At 44.2% G+C, this 13898-nt stretch overlaps 1 protein-coding gene across 6 annotated transcripts in view; it reads left to right on the top strand.

Annotated features, from left to right (window-relative positions):
• Nucleotides 1-13898, top strand: part of ATG13 (autophagy related 13) — a 65586-nt gene that overhangs the window by 36129 nt on the left and 15559 nt on the right. For 2 of the 6 annotated variants that reach the window (XM_082271126.1, XM_082271129.1), the window contains exons 9-10: nucleotides 26-124; nucleotides 6631-6721. In XM_082271126.1, coding sequence (XP_082127252.1) covers nucleotides 26-124; nucleotides 6631-6721 — 190 coding nt within the window. Of the gene's footprint in view, nucleotides 1-25; nucleotides 125-6630; nucleotides 6722-7025; nucleotides 7125-13898 lie in introns of all 6 variants that reach the window. The other 4 variants (XM_082271128.1, XM_082271130.1, XM_082271125.1 and 1 more) reach the window with 3 other exon arrangements.

The raw sequence follows: 13898 nt of genomic DNA on the forward strand, positions 1-13898 counted from the left end.
TATCAATGTGTTTATTGCATTTCAGGCAGTTTGAGAGGACTCAGCCCATCATGGGGATTATTATTGATCACTTTGTTGACCGACCTTTCCCCAGCACCTCACACATGCATCCCTGCAACTACAGGTGAGGACACAGATAGCATGCACACGTATCACCTACAAGCACAGAAGTGCCCATCCTAAAGACCTTTACCCCCAGAGATCACACAGAAATGCACAATGCCTTGGAACACAAGAGAGCTTATTTACATAATCAGTCAGTGGTATTTTTGAAGTATGACATTAAAAGGCGAACTGGTTACATGTTTCACCCAAATTTAGGGTGGAACATGTAACATGCTCCAGCTTCTACTGCTAGTTCCCCTAATCCCCCACCTTGGTGTGACAGTGGGTGGGGATCTTCTCCCCGCACCCACTGTCACAATTTAAAAACAGCGGGGCCATGTGGGGCTCCGCCCACAAGGCCACATCATTCATTTACTGTTTCCTGTAAAAGGATAGACTAAAACTACCATCAGTCACAGTGGCTGACTGCGTGTAGTTCTGAATGAACTGCAAAGGCACTGATGAGCGCTCTCATAGTTCATGTACAAGCCCTGCAGCTTTCAATGTTTCAACATACAGCCTGTATGAAGGCTGCAAGAATTGTGTGCAGAAGCCTGACATTGCACCCCTCATCCACTGATCACAGGTGGAATGCTTTCCAGGGTCCTGCAGCAAAAGTAAATAAATGCATTTTTTTCCCTAAAATAATGTGTGCATTTATTCATTTTTTTCTTGAGAGGTGATCTTATCCTTTTTCAAATGAATGTTTTACTGAGAAAAATGTGGCCATTGCTGATTTTCTTACATGCTAGAATCCTGGCTGTCTTTGACATTGTATGGAGTCACTGACCTGGATCAGGCATGCAGCAAAGCCACATTGATGTGAAAAGTCCTGATCTGCATAGTTGCTGTTCAGTGGCTGAGGAGGTACTGAAGGCATTGGGTCAGCAAGACCACCAGGCATCTAGCATTGTCAGAAGAAGAAATTGGAAATGGCAGCCTTAATATTTGTATATTAAAAGTTAAATTTAAAGTTTCCCCTTTCAGTGTATTTAATTGCCGCATCTTCTTTTTGGTAAATTTCCCACACACCCTTATGCATTCACACACTGATGCTGACATGTGGTATGCATAGTGATGGCAGTGGGATAGTGTACTAACCTGCTGGTCACAACAAGCATTGCACAGTGCAGCATCAGGAGAAAAGCACTGCATGCATAGAAAACTGCAATCCTTACTTTTTCATAAAATGAGGACGAATAAGAATTTTTAACCATTCTAGTGCCCATATGTGGCCACATTGGAGAATTTTTGGTTAGCACTGACAAAAGTTGTAACCATCTCCTTCCAAAAAAAAAAATAGCTACTTCTTGTACTACTTTTAAAATGACCTGTGCATGGAGGCAATCATAAATGATTTAATGCTTCCTCTCTCATGATGCAGCTCTCTGCTTTTTCTTGGATAGCAAACGTAAAACAATCAGCAGCACTTTCAGATGTTTGATGTCTGTGATGTCTGCCTGTATACAATGGCATTCTCTTCTTTTCTAGTTTGGGAGAATTTGTCATTATTTTGGCTGTGCATTCAGCAAAAAAAAAAAAGTTAGATCATAAGAGCAACCAGAGAGGAAGATGTAGAGGTGAGGTGAATTGTGGATTTATTTTTTTTTTTAATTTGCATTTGCCTCATGCTATTATCTTCTCTTTGTAGTCTCTTTAATTGTCTCTGCAGCTTCTCAGGAGAATATTGAAGCAGGCCTCACCCAATTATCTTCCTGCTTAATTTGCTAGGCTAACCTTGCATACAAGAAGGGTATGGCCCTAAAGCCTGCCATAGACTGTTTGAATCTCAACCGGTTAAGCAGAAACTGGCCGATATTCGAACCATGTATTGGCAGGCTGAATGTACCCAAGTTGATCGATCCACTTTGGTACAGCCAGCCTGACAGATTTTGCATGCGATTATTGCTAGCGGCTGTTATAGCCACTAGCAATAATCACGGTGTTCTCCCAGCAGGGAGAGGTTTTCTCTGTGGCAGAACACTATGGCTCGGTGGGAGGAATTCCCCTGTCAATCTTGTCTGTGTTTATGGGGAAATCGAGTTATTTTTTTTTTTCTACAACCCGCTGTTGCAGGAAAGAGAAATTTAACTCCATCTACGGCTGGCATTAAAGTAGTTCTCATTGTCACAGGGATACTGTCCCTCTTTTAACACCTGCAGATAAGCTATTTTACCAGCACATGCCAGCAACTCCGAGGCTACCACTGCTAGAGATACCCTTGGCTTTTCTTGGCCACCCTCAAAGTCCCTTTGCTTTTCAGTGGATTTCCGAGCCTAAATTGCCTCTACACATCACAATCTGCCTTGCTGGTATCTAAAAGTGGGTTGTGTAGCCCAAAGAAAGCAAACCGTGCTTTCCAGTGCTGGCAGCTTTTGGCTCATTAAATATCTGATCCGCCAAGGATCAGATTAGGGCACTCCTGCTGTTCTGAGGTAGAGAAGTGCTTAGATTTTCCAGTTTCTCTAAAAATGAAATAACCATTTTTTAATGAGGCAAAGTGTAAATGTCACACTTCAAAAATATAGTAAAACGGTAAATTATAATATTAAGCACTCTGTCTGCAATTTTACATCTTTCTTCTTCTTCCCAGTAATCTGTCAACTGCAAAATGACAAGGCCTCTTTATGTTGTATATTCTATGGACAGAACTACAGTAGGCATATTCTATTCTCATAAATACAGAGGAAGATCTTTTGTGTTCTGGGCCATGCTTCAAGCTAATCCCATTTACTAGGAGCTAGTAACAGCTCGGCCCCTGTAATGATTTCCTGTGATTTGACACCAAGGGGTTGATTTACTAAAACTAGAGAGTGCAAGATCTGATGCAGCTCTGCATAGAAAACCAATCTACTTCCAGGTTTTATTGTCAAAGCGTAATTGAACAAGCTGAAGTTAGAAGCTGATTGGCTACCATGCACAGCTGCACCAGATATGGCACTCTCCAGTTTTAGTAAACCAAACCCAATGCTATCTATGAATGTTTAGCAAAAAATGGCTGCTTTCACGGCTGTAGGTGATAGGTTATAATTTCATGAAGACTGTTAGCCCAATTCCAGCCAAAACCTTTCAGTTTTAGAAGGGAAGCAAAATTACTACCTCTGCCATGATTTTATTGCTGCCTGTGTACACAGTGGGAAGATTTACCCACATTTTCTGTCCTTGTCACAGGGGCTCGGTGGAACAATAAGTGATCAAAAATCTCTCTCTCCGAAAATGTAATTTTTTTTATTTTTTATTTGAAAAATAGGACAGGATTAAAATCTGTCTGTGTTCGTTGCTTTTCTAATGACACTCCTTTTTTTTTTTTTTTTGTGTTGATGGCTCAGGGACAGGAAAGAGATCTCCCCAGTGAGGTCCTAGCCAGCAGTAAAAACCTGACCAAATTTGATGTGTCCCCAAGCTTTCCAAAACTTTAAGTTTTACTGTTTTGGCTGAAGTTGAGCTTTTTAATATAAAATTCTAGTTCCTCACCTGAAGTATTGTGGGATCATCATGGTTTTCCTCACTTGGTTGTTCCCACAGCTGGACCAGCTTTTGTAATGCTTTTGCAATGTGTTAAATGGACTGTCCTTTTCTGGAGTCTAGTTTAATTGAAAATTAGCTGTACAAGGTAGGCGCCATACTACACTAAACATAAAAACCTCTTGGTCCAGCTGCTGTCAGCCTCTCATTGAGTTTGACAGGTTGCTGGCAGCAAGGCTGGTTGATGCGCCCGTACCATCCACTCACACACAAACACCGGAGCCTCATACCCCGGGGCTAAATGACCAGTGTGGTGCATATTGGAAAATTATTCTGCTTTGTAGCTAAACTTTAGGTTAAATGTACTCCAGAAATGGACTGGTCGTCTTTTAGGTATATTGGACTGGTTGAACATAGGGAGATCCAGTCAGATGTGTGGTAATTTATTTATTTTTTTACAGATTGGCATTACAGTATATAGCTTGTAGTGATCACTGTATATGCCTTGTACAACCTGTTTCCACACTCATGTGATCACACAAGCCAAGGGTGTGGTCATTATGACCAAATTACCAAGTCTTTTAATACATCCATGCAACTCAACACAGGAGATTTTTTTTACTTCCATGTTCTATGATATCATTACTAAAGCCGGCTATAGATGGAGCGATTTTCTTGCCTGAAACCTGTACAGTCAGTGTTGATGGGGGAATCCCTCCCACTGAGTTATTGTTTTCTCCTGGTGGGGGTGCGGGAAACCATCCCTGCCGGTAGAACACACAGTGATCATTGCCAGCGGCTATAGCTGCTGGCAATAATCCCATAAACAATCGGACATACTGATTGTACCCAAGTTGATCGATCAACTTTGGTACAATCAGCCTGCAGAGTCTATGGCCGGTTTAAGACCTGGTTACTAAGAATTATTGACAGCACAACTTGGCTATGCTAACTACAAAAAAAAGAATATTTTGTTGACTGAAAGTATAGTTCACTCATTAAAGGTGTGCTTCAGTTAAATGTGAGCATTTTGCTCTCATTCAGTGGACATCCAGAAAAATACCTGTTGATCTTTCAGAAATCCAGTGTGCTGCTAACATCCTTCCTGATAACACCATTGCTGCATTGAAATACCGAGCAGTGTTTTCATCCCTGCCCAGATCTCATTTATTGGACTACGTAAAATTTGTTCTGTAGTCCGGGAGAAAAGAACTCTGGCAGGACGGACAGCACTGCTTGGGATTTCAGTGCAGCAGAGGCAGTGCTGACAGCTGCAGGTAGGATTTCTTGCAGATCAGCAAGTATTTTTTGTAATTGCAGCGTTTTTAAAGGTTTAAACATGGGAAAATGGGCATTTACTGTTTTGTTTTTTCCCAATTGTGCACAGACCAGCATTTTATGTGTCAAATGGATGTTTCTGTTTACTTCCAATGTTCTCCTGCTAGTGTTAGCACTTCTCTGATTTTTACCTGTTACCTGGAATTGTTTGGGGTCATGTAATAGTAAAATCATATTTAAAGTTGGACTGTAATGGATAACATCCCCCTTTCCTTTTACCCTGATTTTTATAGACTATGTCAGTGGTCTTCAAACTATGGCCCTCCAGTTGTTTGGGAACTACAATTCCCATCATGCCTAGTCATGTCTGAGAATGTCAAGAGTTTTACAATGCCTCATGGGATGTGTAGTTCCGCAACAGCTGGAGGGCCGTAGTTTGAGGATCCCTGGACTATGTGATATTTAACTCTACAGCCAACAAAACAAAAAGAGGCAGCAAGAGAAGTCAATCGGTGAACTTCTATAGTTAGTTAGCCAGGAAACTCTGCAAATGTGCCACAGTCAGAAAGGCCAGGCAGCTTCCTTTGAATCTTAGACCTGTGTAGCCCACTTAGACTGGCCATACACTATACAATTTTCTTGTTCAACTTTCCTTTAGATTTACCAAAACCATATAATATAAGTTCAAACCTGAACACTTTCAATTTATATGCAATCAGGCAGGCCCTTGCACTACATAGTTGAAGGTAAATCTAAAGGAAATTGAATAAGAAAATTGTATGGTGTATGGCCAGCCTTATGCTTTGGTTCTGCAGGATCCTCATATGTAGCATTGCAGCTGCTGGTCACATGATTCGATGCCACGCATCTCTGTTTCTCTTTGGGAGACACAAGGGCTGGTGTAGATGAGTAAAACGTGGCATCATTTAGGATGCTTTCAGCTTGCATATGAGATAGTTTCAGGGCCATCTTTAAAACGGGGTAAAAGGGGCAGCTGCCCTGGGCCTAGTCATTGTTATGGGGCCCAAAGCAGCTGCCCCTTGAGCCTGCACTGCCCGCAAATAGTTGACAAGTGAATTTGGCAGGGCCCCAAAAAATGTTTGCCCAGGGTCCGATCAATAATAAAGATGGCACTGGATAGTTTGATTTTCATTTGACTTCCTTCGCAGGTCATTCAGTCCTGCTGTTGACCTCCTTAAACTTTTGCATAACCGATAACTTGTAAGTAGAGAAAAGCAATTCTGACATGATTAGAAGCCCATGTACATAGGCCCCAAATAGCCTTTAGGTTGGTTTGAGAAAATCAGGCCTACCTATTGACATGACTAGGTAGCAGGTGTCCCCAGAACTGATCATAAAGCAAGACAGCATGGGGGGCAGTCCTGCTGTTGACCTCCTCAAACTTTTGCATACCCGATAACTTGTAAGTAGATAAAAGCAATTCTGACATGATTAGAAGCCCATGTACATAGGCCTTAAGTAGCTTATAATTTGGTTTGAGAACATCAGGCCTACCCATTGACATGATTAGGTAGAAAGTGTCCCCAGAACTGATCATAATCAGCAAGACAGCATGGGGGGGGGGGCTATTACAGCTATACATGTATATATACAGAAGCCTCAGACAGGTAGACTTTTACTGCTGTGTATGTGTTTCGAACGTTAATGTTCTAAAGATGATTTTATTTTATTTTTTTTCCCCATTTGCTGTACTAATTACAGGTTTTTGCTTTTAACCAACCCAATTTTATTTCTTTGTGCATTTGGAATATTTGCTAACAGGGCGTCTGAGGAGCAGGGCACCGTATACCCGTCAGTGGAGGATTCCCAGGATGTCTGCACCACGTCCTTTTCTACGTCCCCACCATCACAGGTGAGCTTGTTATTTCCTGTGATGTGCAGCACACACCATCTTCTGCCTCCCTAATGCAAATCTACACAATGCTCAGTGAAGCAGAGATCCACTTTGAGCTATTGCTCTGACTGTGGTCCTGCTGTGTGAAGCTCATGTCTGGTGATGAACGGGAAGAGTGTAGAAGTAGGTTAATGCTTTTAATATGGAAAATGTATTGCTATCTGCTATCCAACTATAAATGTTAGGGTAGTCCTGTACCTGCACTCATATATCTTTTTCTTTTCTTCCGTCTCTTTCTCTGTCTGTGGCTTGCTGTGTGCAGTGTGTGTTTACTTTCAGCAAGGCACAGGGTCAGAAAGCTAATACTGTGGTGACAGACTCTCACAGGGTCCTGACAATGGGACTGGTCTTCTCACATCAAGTGAGTTCAAAAGTGGCATGTACAGTGTGTGGGTGTGTGCAGAGAACCTCCTTAATATGACTCTATCCCTAAAACCCCAAACTAAATGCTCCCTGCAAAGAAGAACTTGGATACTACCCTCTCCTACCTGCACTGCTGTTCATTGAATTAGGGGGAAATCCCCAGGTGTAGAATCTAGGAATGACACTTCAGATTCCTGGTACCCTTCCTTGCTCTATGGAGTTTAATCCGCTTTGGGAGGAACCTAAAAGTGCAGCAGAGCAAAAAAAAAAAATCTACAAACTTTTTTTTTTTTTTTATTTAAATAAAAATCTACATTTCCAAAAATGTAGGTTTCTGAAGATTCTTCCACGTTTGACTTCCCTTAATATTACAGCGATTGAAGCAGGAGAGGCAGTATATGCATTTTTCTTTACAAAGAGCTCAGTGTCACTTTATGCAAAGCATCGTTTTCCTGTACTTATAGACACATGCATTTAAAAATACCCTGAATAGCCTTTTCTGCATCAAAAATCATATTTCTTACCCGCATCCCAGTGTCTGAGTGCATTTCTTCCCTGAAGGACAGTCTTGTAATTCTTTCCTGGACTATATTTTCCCAAAGAACCCCTTTCTGGTTATATCATGTGGCTGCCTCTGATTGGTTGTTTTTGAGCATGTGCAACCTGCTAGTTGTAGATTTGTATTTCCTATAGAAGTGTTTTTTTCTTTTCCTCTGCAGAAATGTATGAACTGGCGTGGTGGTGCAGCCTCCTTACACTATAATATATAAAAATGTTAAATATTGGTGGTGGCAGCGGGGAGTATTGTCATTTTTAGGGATGCACCGAAATAAAAATTCTGGGTCGAAACAGAAACCGAAAATTCAGAATGCCCTTGGCCGAAAACCGAAGATTACTTTTTTCCCCCCAAATTATTTTAAAATAGTTTCAGCCTGTATATAGATGCTCCTGGCACTATATAGCTGTATTATACAGGTATATTGCCAGGGAGTAGCTAAGTATAGGGAAACAATGATGCACATCATAACACATAATATGTTGTCACTCACTGCTCCCCACAAATAGCAGGTTGACTCTGGTTGTTCTCCTGTCCTTCCTATCCGCAGCAGCCATACAGTAGATGATGGAGGGAGGAGGTGGGTGGAGCCAGAGAGTCAGTAATGGGCGCGGAGGAGGACGAGGAAGATCCCCTGCTCTGCATGCTGGGTCCTCTTCTCGGTCTCTTTCCTCTTGGGACCGTGACTTGACTGGGTGCTAGACGCCAGGCGGCTGGTGATTCTAGCAACCAGTCTAGGACAGGGCAGGCGAGGAGGTACAAACGGCGGGTCTCGGGAGCCGGTCGCACACCATTTAAGTTAAAGTGAAAGCTGCAGTTGCGGCAGCCATTCATTTGCCGAAATGTTGGTGCACCACTAGTAATTTTTAAAAGATTATTTGATGTGCATCTTAAAGAACACAACATACAGGGATATGGGAAATAATTACAGACATGGGCACACGTATACCTACACAGGTTTAACTGGATGGACTATTGTCTTTATTCAACCTTGCCTGCTATGTAGAAATAGAGATTTTACAGAATTTCATTTTGTCAGTTTCATTAGTTAAAGGTTTATCTAAAGCAGGATATACATGGGCCGGCAATTGGCCTGTTCAACTCGAAGCAGCTGACTTTTGGTCCATACATACTGCGGTCTGTTCAACAGAGGCTGGACTAACGACCGCTGGAAAACTAGCATTCGATCTGTGTTTTCAACCAATGGCTGCAGTGCTGATCAGTGTATTCTGATAGGGGGAGTCCCCCATGCCAGAATACAATACTGCAGTGGCAGAGCTCTCTGTGTCGCACATTGTTTGTGTTTTATGCAGGGATCTGTCTGGAAACTGAATGTATATACAATAAAGTTACATTCTGCAGTGCTCTGGATTGAGACAAGTAAACACTATAGAGGGAAATGCTTTGTTCATATTTCATGTCTGAGGTTTATAACCAATTTAATTCCCTGATGTTGTCCCAAGGAGAACAGGACAGCAATAAAAAAAACTGACACTAGTTCTACCCACCACCACTCTTTCCAAATCTATAAAAAAGTTTTACTTTAAAGTGGTATTCAGGTCTTGCTTATTTAAAAAAATAAAAAAACAAAAAATCTAATACCTGCTCTGTATAGTGGTTTTGCACAGAGCGGCCCAGATCCTCCTCTTCTCTGGTCCCTTGCCGGTGCTCCTGGCCACTTCCTCCTGCCTAGTGCAACGACAGCAAGCAAGTTGCTATGGGGGCATGTGAGCCGAGTGCCGCTGCTGTGTGTGTCCATTCAGACACGAAGCCGTGGCTCAGCCCTGCCCCTTTCTAACTTAATTGGTTCACAGACTTTGACAACAGTGTGAGCCAATGAGGGGGGAGAGTCCCCGGACTTCATGGCTCTCGTGCAACGTCACTGGATTGAGATGGGGGGGGGGGGGGTGGCTGCAGCACACTGAAGGTTTTTTATCTTCATGCATAGAATGCATGAAGATAAAAAAACCTTCTGCCTTTAGAACCACTTTCGGGCTTTTTTAGTTTTGCATAGAGTAGGGAACTGAAACCCCTGTCAGGGTTATATTGCTCCCCGTGTTCCTAATAGAAATATTCATTCTCTCAATTTTGTTTTGGTGGCCATTGTCAGAAGAACGGAAAGTGATGGGAAATTCAACACTTTATTATTATTCTTATCTAGCACATATCAGTGCCTGTGTCTGACCATCTATAGCTGAATATAAACAGGAAATAGAGGGAATAGAAGCTCTGTGCAATATCAAAGCTGCCCAGCCACACCATGAGAAGCTTTCTACTGCAGATTGATCAGCTGGATTACTATACTGTCAGGCGTAATGTCAAATTAAGCATTGAAGCTGGTTGTTTAGCGGTCTCTAGCATCTACTCTGTCTCTGGCAGTGCTCTTCACAATAGCTGGCAGATCTGTGCCATGAAGAGCTGATGAGCAATAGAGAGGGGAGAAAATTAATTGTTGAACACAAGCCGAATACAGGGGAACAATGGCCAAACAGAACTTCATATGGAAAGCCTCTTTAAAGGGGTTATAAATTCAGAAGATTTTATCTTAATGCATTCTATGCATTAGGATAAAAAGCTTTCTGTGCGCAGCACCCCCTAATACTTACCTGTGCCCCATCTCTATCCACCGATGACCTTGAGTTCCTCGGCCGTCCAGGACTCTCCCTCCTGATTGGCTGAGACACAGCCGCGGCGCCATTGGCTCCCCCGGCTGTCAAAGTCAGTTAGCCAATCAGGAGAGGGGGGCGGGGCCAAACCACAGCTCCATGTCTGAATGGACACACTGGGCTGCAGCTCGGCTCGGGTGTCCCCATAGCAAGCTGCTTGCTGTGGAGGCACTCAACAGGTGAAAGGGGCCAGGAGCACCGAAGAGGGACTCAAGAAGAGGAGCAAAACCACTGCACAGAGGAGGTAAGTATAACATGTTTGTTATTAAAAAAAAAAAAATAGACTTTACAATCACTTTAATAGCTGTAACTGGATCCTAGTGCAATAGGCCTAATAGAATTCTCAAGAACATGGAAAACAAAGGGGTTCTAGAATGGCAGTCCTAAGTGTGTATGCTGCCGCACATATACTTTCCAGTCTTTCACATATCTTTTGGGGACTCTAGTAGTGGGGAATTTTATCAGCTTTTATGTATTTCACTTTACAGAGAATGTAGTATGAGGAGTGAGATTCCCTTGTTTGAGTTTGAATTGGCTGCAGCAGTGTGGATCTGAGCCAAAAACTCTATTGTAGTGATTTTGCAGCTGAAGTCAATGAGTCGGTGAACAATTGAACCACCTAGCATCAGGGCCGGTGCTTCCACTAGGCAAACTAGGCAGCCGCCTAGGGCGCATTGCCACCTAGGGGTGCAGCCACGAGTCAGCACTCACTCTCCGTCATGAATGACCCTTGTGAGCTGAGGGGAGGGACGGCAGTGGGGGAGGAAAAAGGGACAGAGGAAGATGCCAGGTGTCTGGGGCAGTGGCAGAACTACCAGGCCCTGGCTTTCCACCATTGTTGGGGGAGCTACCTGCATGATGATCCTCTTCATCTGGAGCTGAGTGGCCTAAACCCTGGGCGGAAAGTGAATCTCTATACTGAGCTGGTGGGCAGCCGTTAATTTCCCTGGGTCGGTATTAAGCAGGGAGTGGAGGAGAGCTGAACCTGAGCCGGAGCTCGGCACTGGAGGGCGGTACCTTTACTGGAGCAGAAGAGACAAGGCACCGGAATGGTCTGAGGATGTTGGTGATGAAGGAGGTGCAGAGCTCTCTGACTGCTGCTTCTCCCTCCACCAGGAGCCGGTTGAAGCTGTGGTGAGCACTGTGGTCGAGGAGAGGAGTGTCCTGGGAGAAGGAATAATCAGGATGACAGTGAAGGAGGGCAGAGTGCAGGCCACTCTCTTCATACTGCCCAGTGAGTGTCCCCGGAACAGGGGATCAGGGTCCCTGGGTGTGACATGGAGGATCCCTGGTGTGAAAGAGAATTGGGGTCACCAGGTGTGCCATGGGGGAGAGGGGTCACAAGTAGAAACAGGGGTTCGGGTCACCAGGTGTGCCATGAGGAATTGGGATCCCTGGGTGTGCCATGGGGGATTAAGGTTCCCAGGTGTGACATGGAGGAACATCAGGGTTCCCAGGTGTGACATGGAGGAACATCAGGGTTCCCAGGTGTGACATGGAGGAACATCAGGGTCCCCAGATGTGACATGGAAAAACATCAGGGTCTCCGGGTATGACATGGAGGAACATTGGGGTCCCTGGGTATGACAGCATGACACGGAGGAACACAGGGGTCCCTGGGTATGACATGGAGGAACATCAGGGTCAGTGTGTGTGCCAGCAGTATACGGAGGAATATTGGGGTCCCAGGATGTGACATGGAAAAACAGGGTTCCTGGGTGTGACATAGGGGGACATCAGGGTCCCCAGGTGTGACTGTGACATGGAGGAACCATCAGATCAGGGTCACTGGATATGACAGTTTTTAACCCCTTCCCTTTTTATTTTTTTTTTTTGGGGGGGGGGGGGGGGCGCGTTAATCGGTACAGTAAAGAAAGTAAGGCTGGTCATACATTATACATGCATTATACAGGCCCTTACATTACATAATTGAAGGTAAATACAATGGAAATTGAATAAGAAAATTGTATAAGGTCAGGGACAGCTTTAGGCTGGGTTCACACTAGCTGCGGCTCACAGCAGGGGGTCCGGTGCATGTCTGTTCACCATTTCAGGTGAGAATCGGGTCCACATTATTGGCTGAATGCGCACCTGAAATGGACCAGAAGATACACAGGACCCTTCTGGGATTTGGCCTGCGGCCATCCCGGAGGCATGTGAACCGGCTCCATTGAGAGCCGGTCACAGTCTCCTGTCATGCGAATTGGATGTGGGGAAACCCACATCCAGTTTGCATCCCTGTGAACCCAGATCAAATAAGCAAGGGGATTTCCAGTCACTACTTATCAGCCAGCGACCAACCAAATTAACCTGTCTAACAGTATGCGTTAAAAACACGGGTTTAGTAGCACACATTTGCAAATACATGCATAAGCTGCAGGCCGCGGCAAGGCACCCTGATATCTGCAGACCCTAACTCTACCTATAAAGAGTCTCCACAGTGAGAACACATGAATTCTAATGGATGATTGTTTTTTTTTTTTTTTTATCTTTGTTTGCCCTTCTAGTGCTCCTTACTGTTAATACAGTTATAGGTAGGGGAGGTGACCACTTTTTGCAATATCGTTTATATTGGTCAGACAACGCACTGACACCTTTGCTGCCATTGTGCAATGTGCTGGGTGTTCAGTGTGACCCTGAGCCTTTAAGGAGGGGTGGGTTCCCTCCAGTCACCTGTCTTCCATCTATCCATTAGACAGGTTAATTTGGTTGGTCGCTGGCTGGTTGGTAAGTAGTGACTGGAAATCCTCTTGCTTTTTTGATCTGCGTTTGCCCTTCCAGTGCTCCTTACTGTTAAGACCAGTTATATAGACGGGGGAGGTGGCCACTTTTTGCAATCCCTGTAAACCCAGCCTTAAACGGTTTATTTTTAATTTTTTTAAGAGCACCCAGGGAGCCCCTTAAATTCTCTGCACTTCATTGCACAATTATCGGCTTCAGCTTGGAAGTTGGCTTCTTAGTTCCCCCCCTCCCTCTTCTCACTGTTGGACTATTGGAGCCGGTTCACACTAGCGCGACTTGTCAGCCTGACAAGTCGCGCTCCCTCGCGGTCCATTGACCGCTACAGGACCGTTCTAATAGGAGCGACACAAGTCGCTCCGACTTAGAAAAAGGGTCCTGTACTACTTCGGTTCGACCTCGGAGCAACTTGCATAGACTTCTATTATGTGAAGTCCCTGCAAGTCGCTCCGAAGTCGTGGTGCATGGTAATGCACAAGTCGCCCCCGAAGTAGTAAGGAGTCGTGTCGCCTCAGTGTGAACCGGCTCTTAGTGTGATAAGGGTTTTTTTTTTTTCAAAACCAATAGTGAGGGGTAAGAGGAAGCTGGCCAAAGCACCAACATCCAAGTTGAAGTTGGTGTCTTCTTAATAGAGTTCCTCTAGTTTTTAAGCTCCCGGAAAGCTCTAGAACAGGGGTCTTCAAACTATGGCCCTCCAGTTGTTCAGGAACTACAATTCACATCATGCCTAGTAATGTCTGTGAATGGAAGACTTTTACATTACCTCATGGGATGTATAGTTCCACAACAGCTGGAGGGCCGTAGTTTGAGG

The sequence above is a fragment of the Pelophylax lessonae genome (genome assembly GCF_965119305.1).
Source record: "Pelophylax lessonae genome assembly, chromosome: 10".
In the NCBI taxonomy this organism is placed as follows: Eukaryota; Metazoa; Chordata; class Amphibia; order Anura; family Ranidae; genus Pelophylax; species Pelophylax lessonae.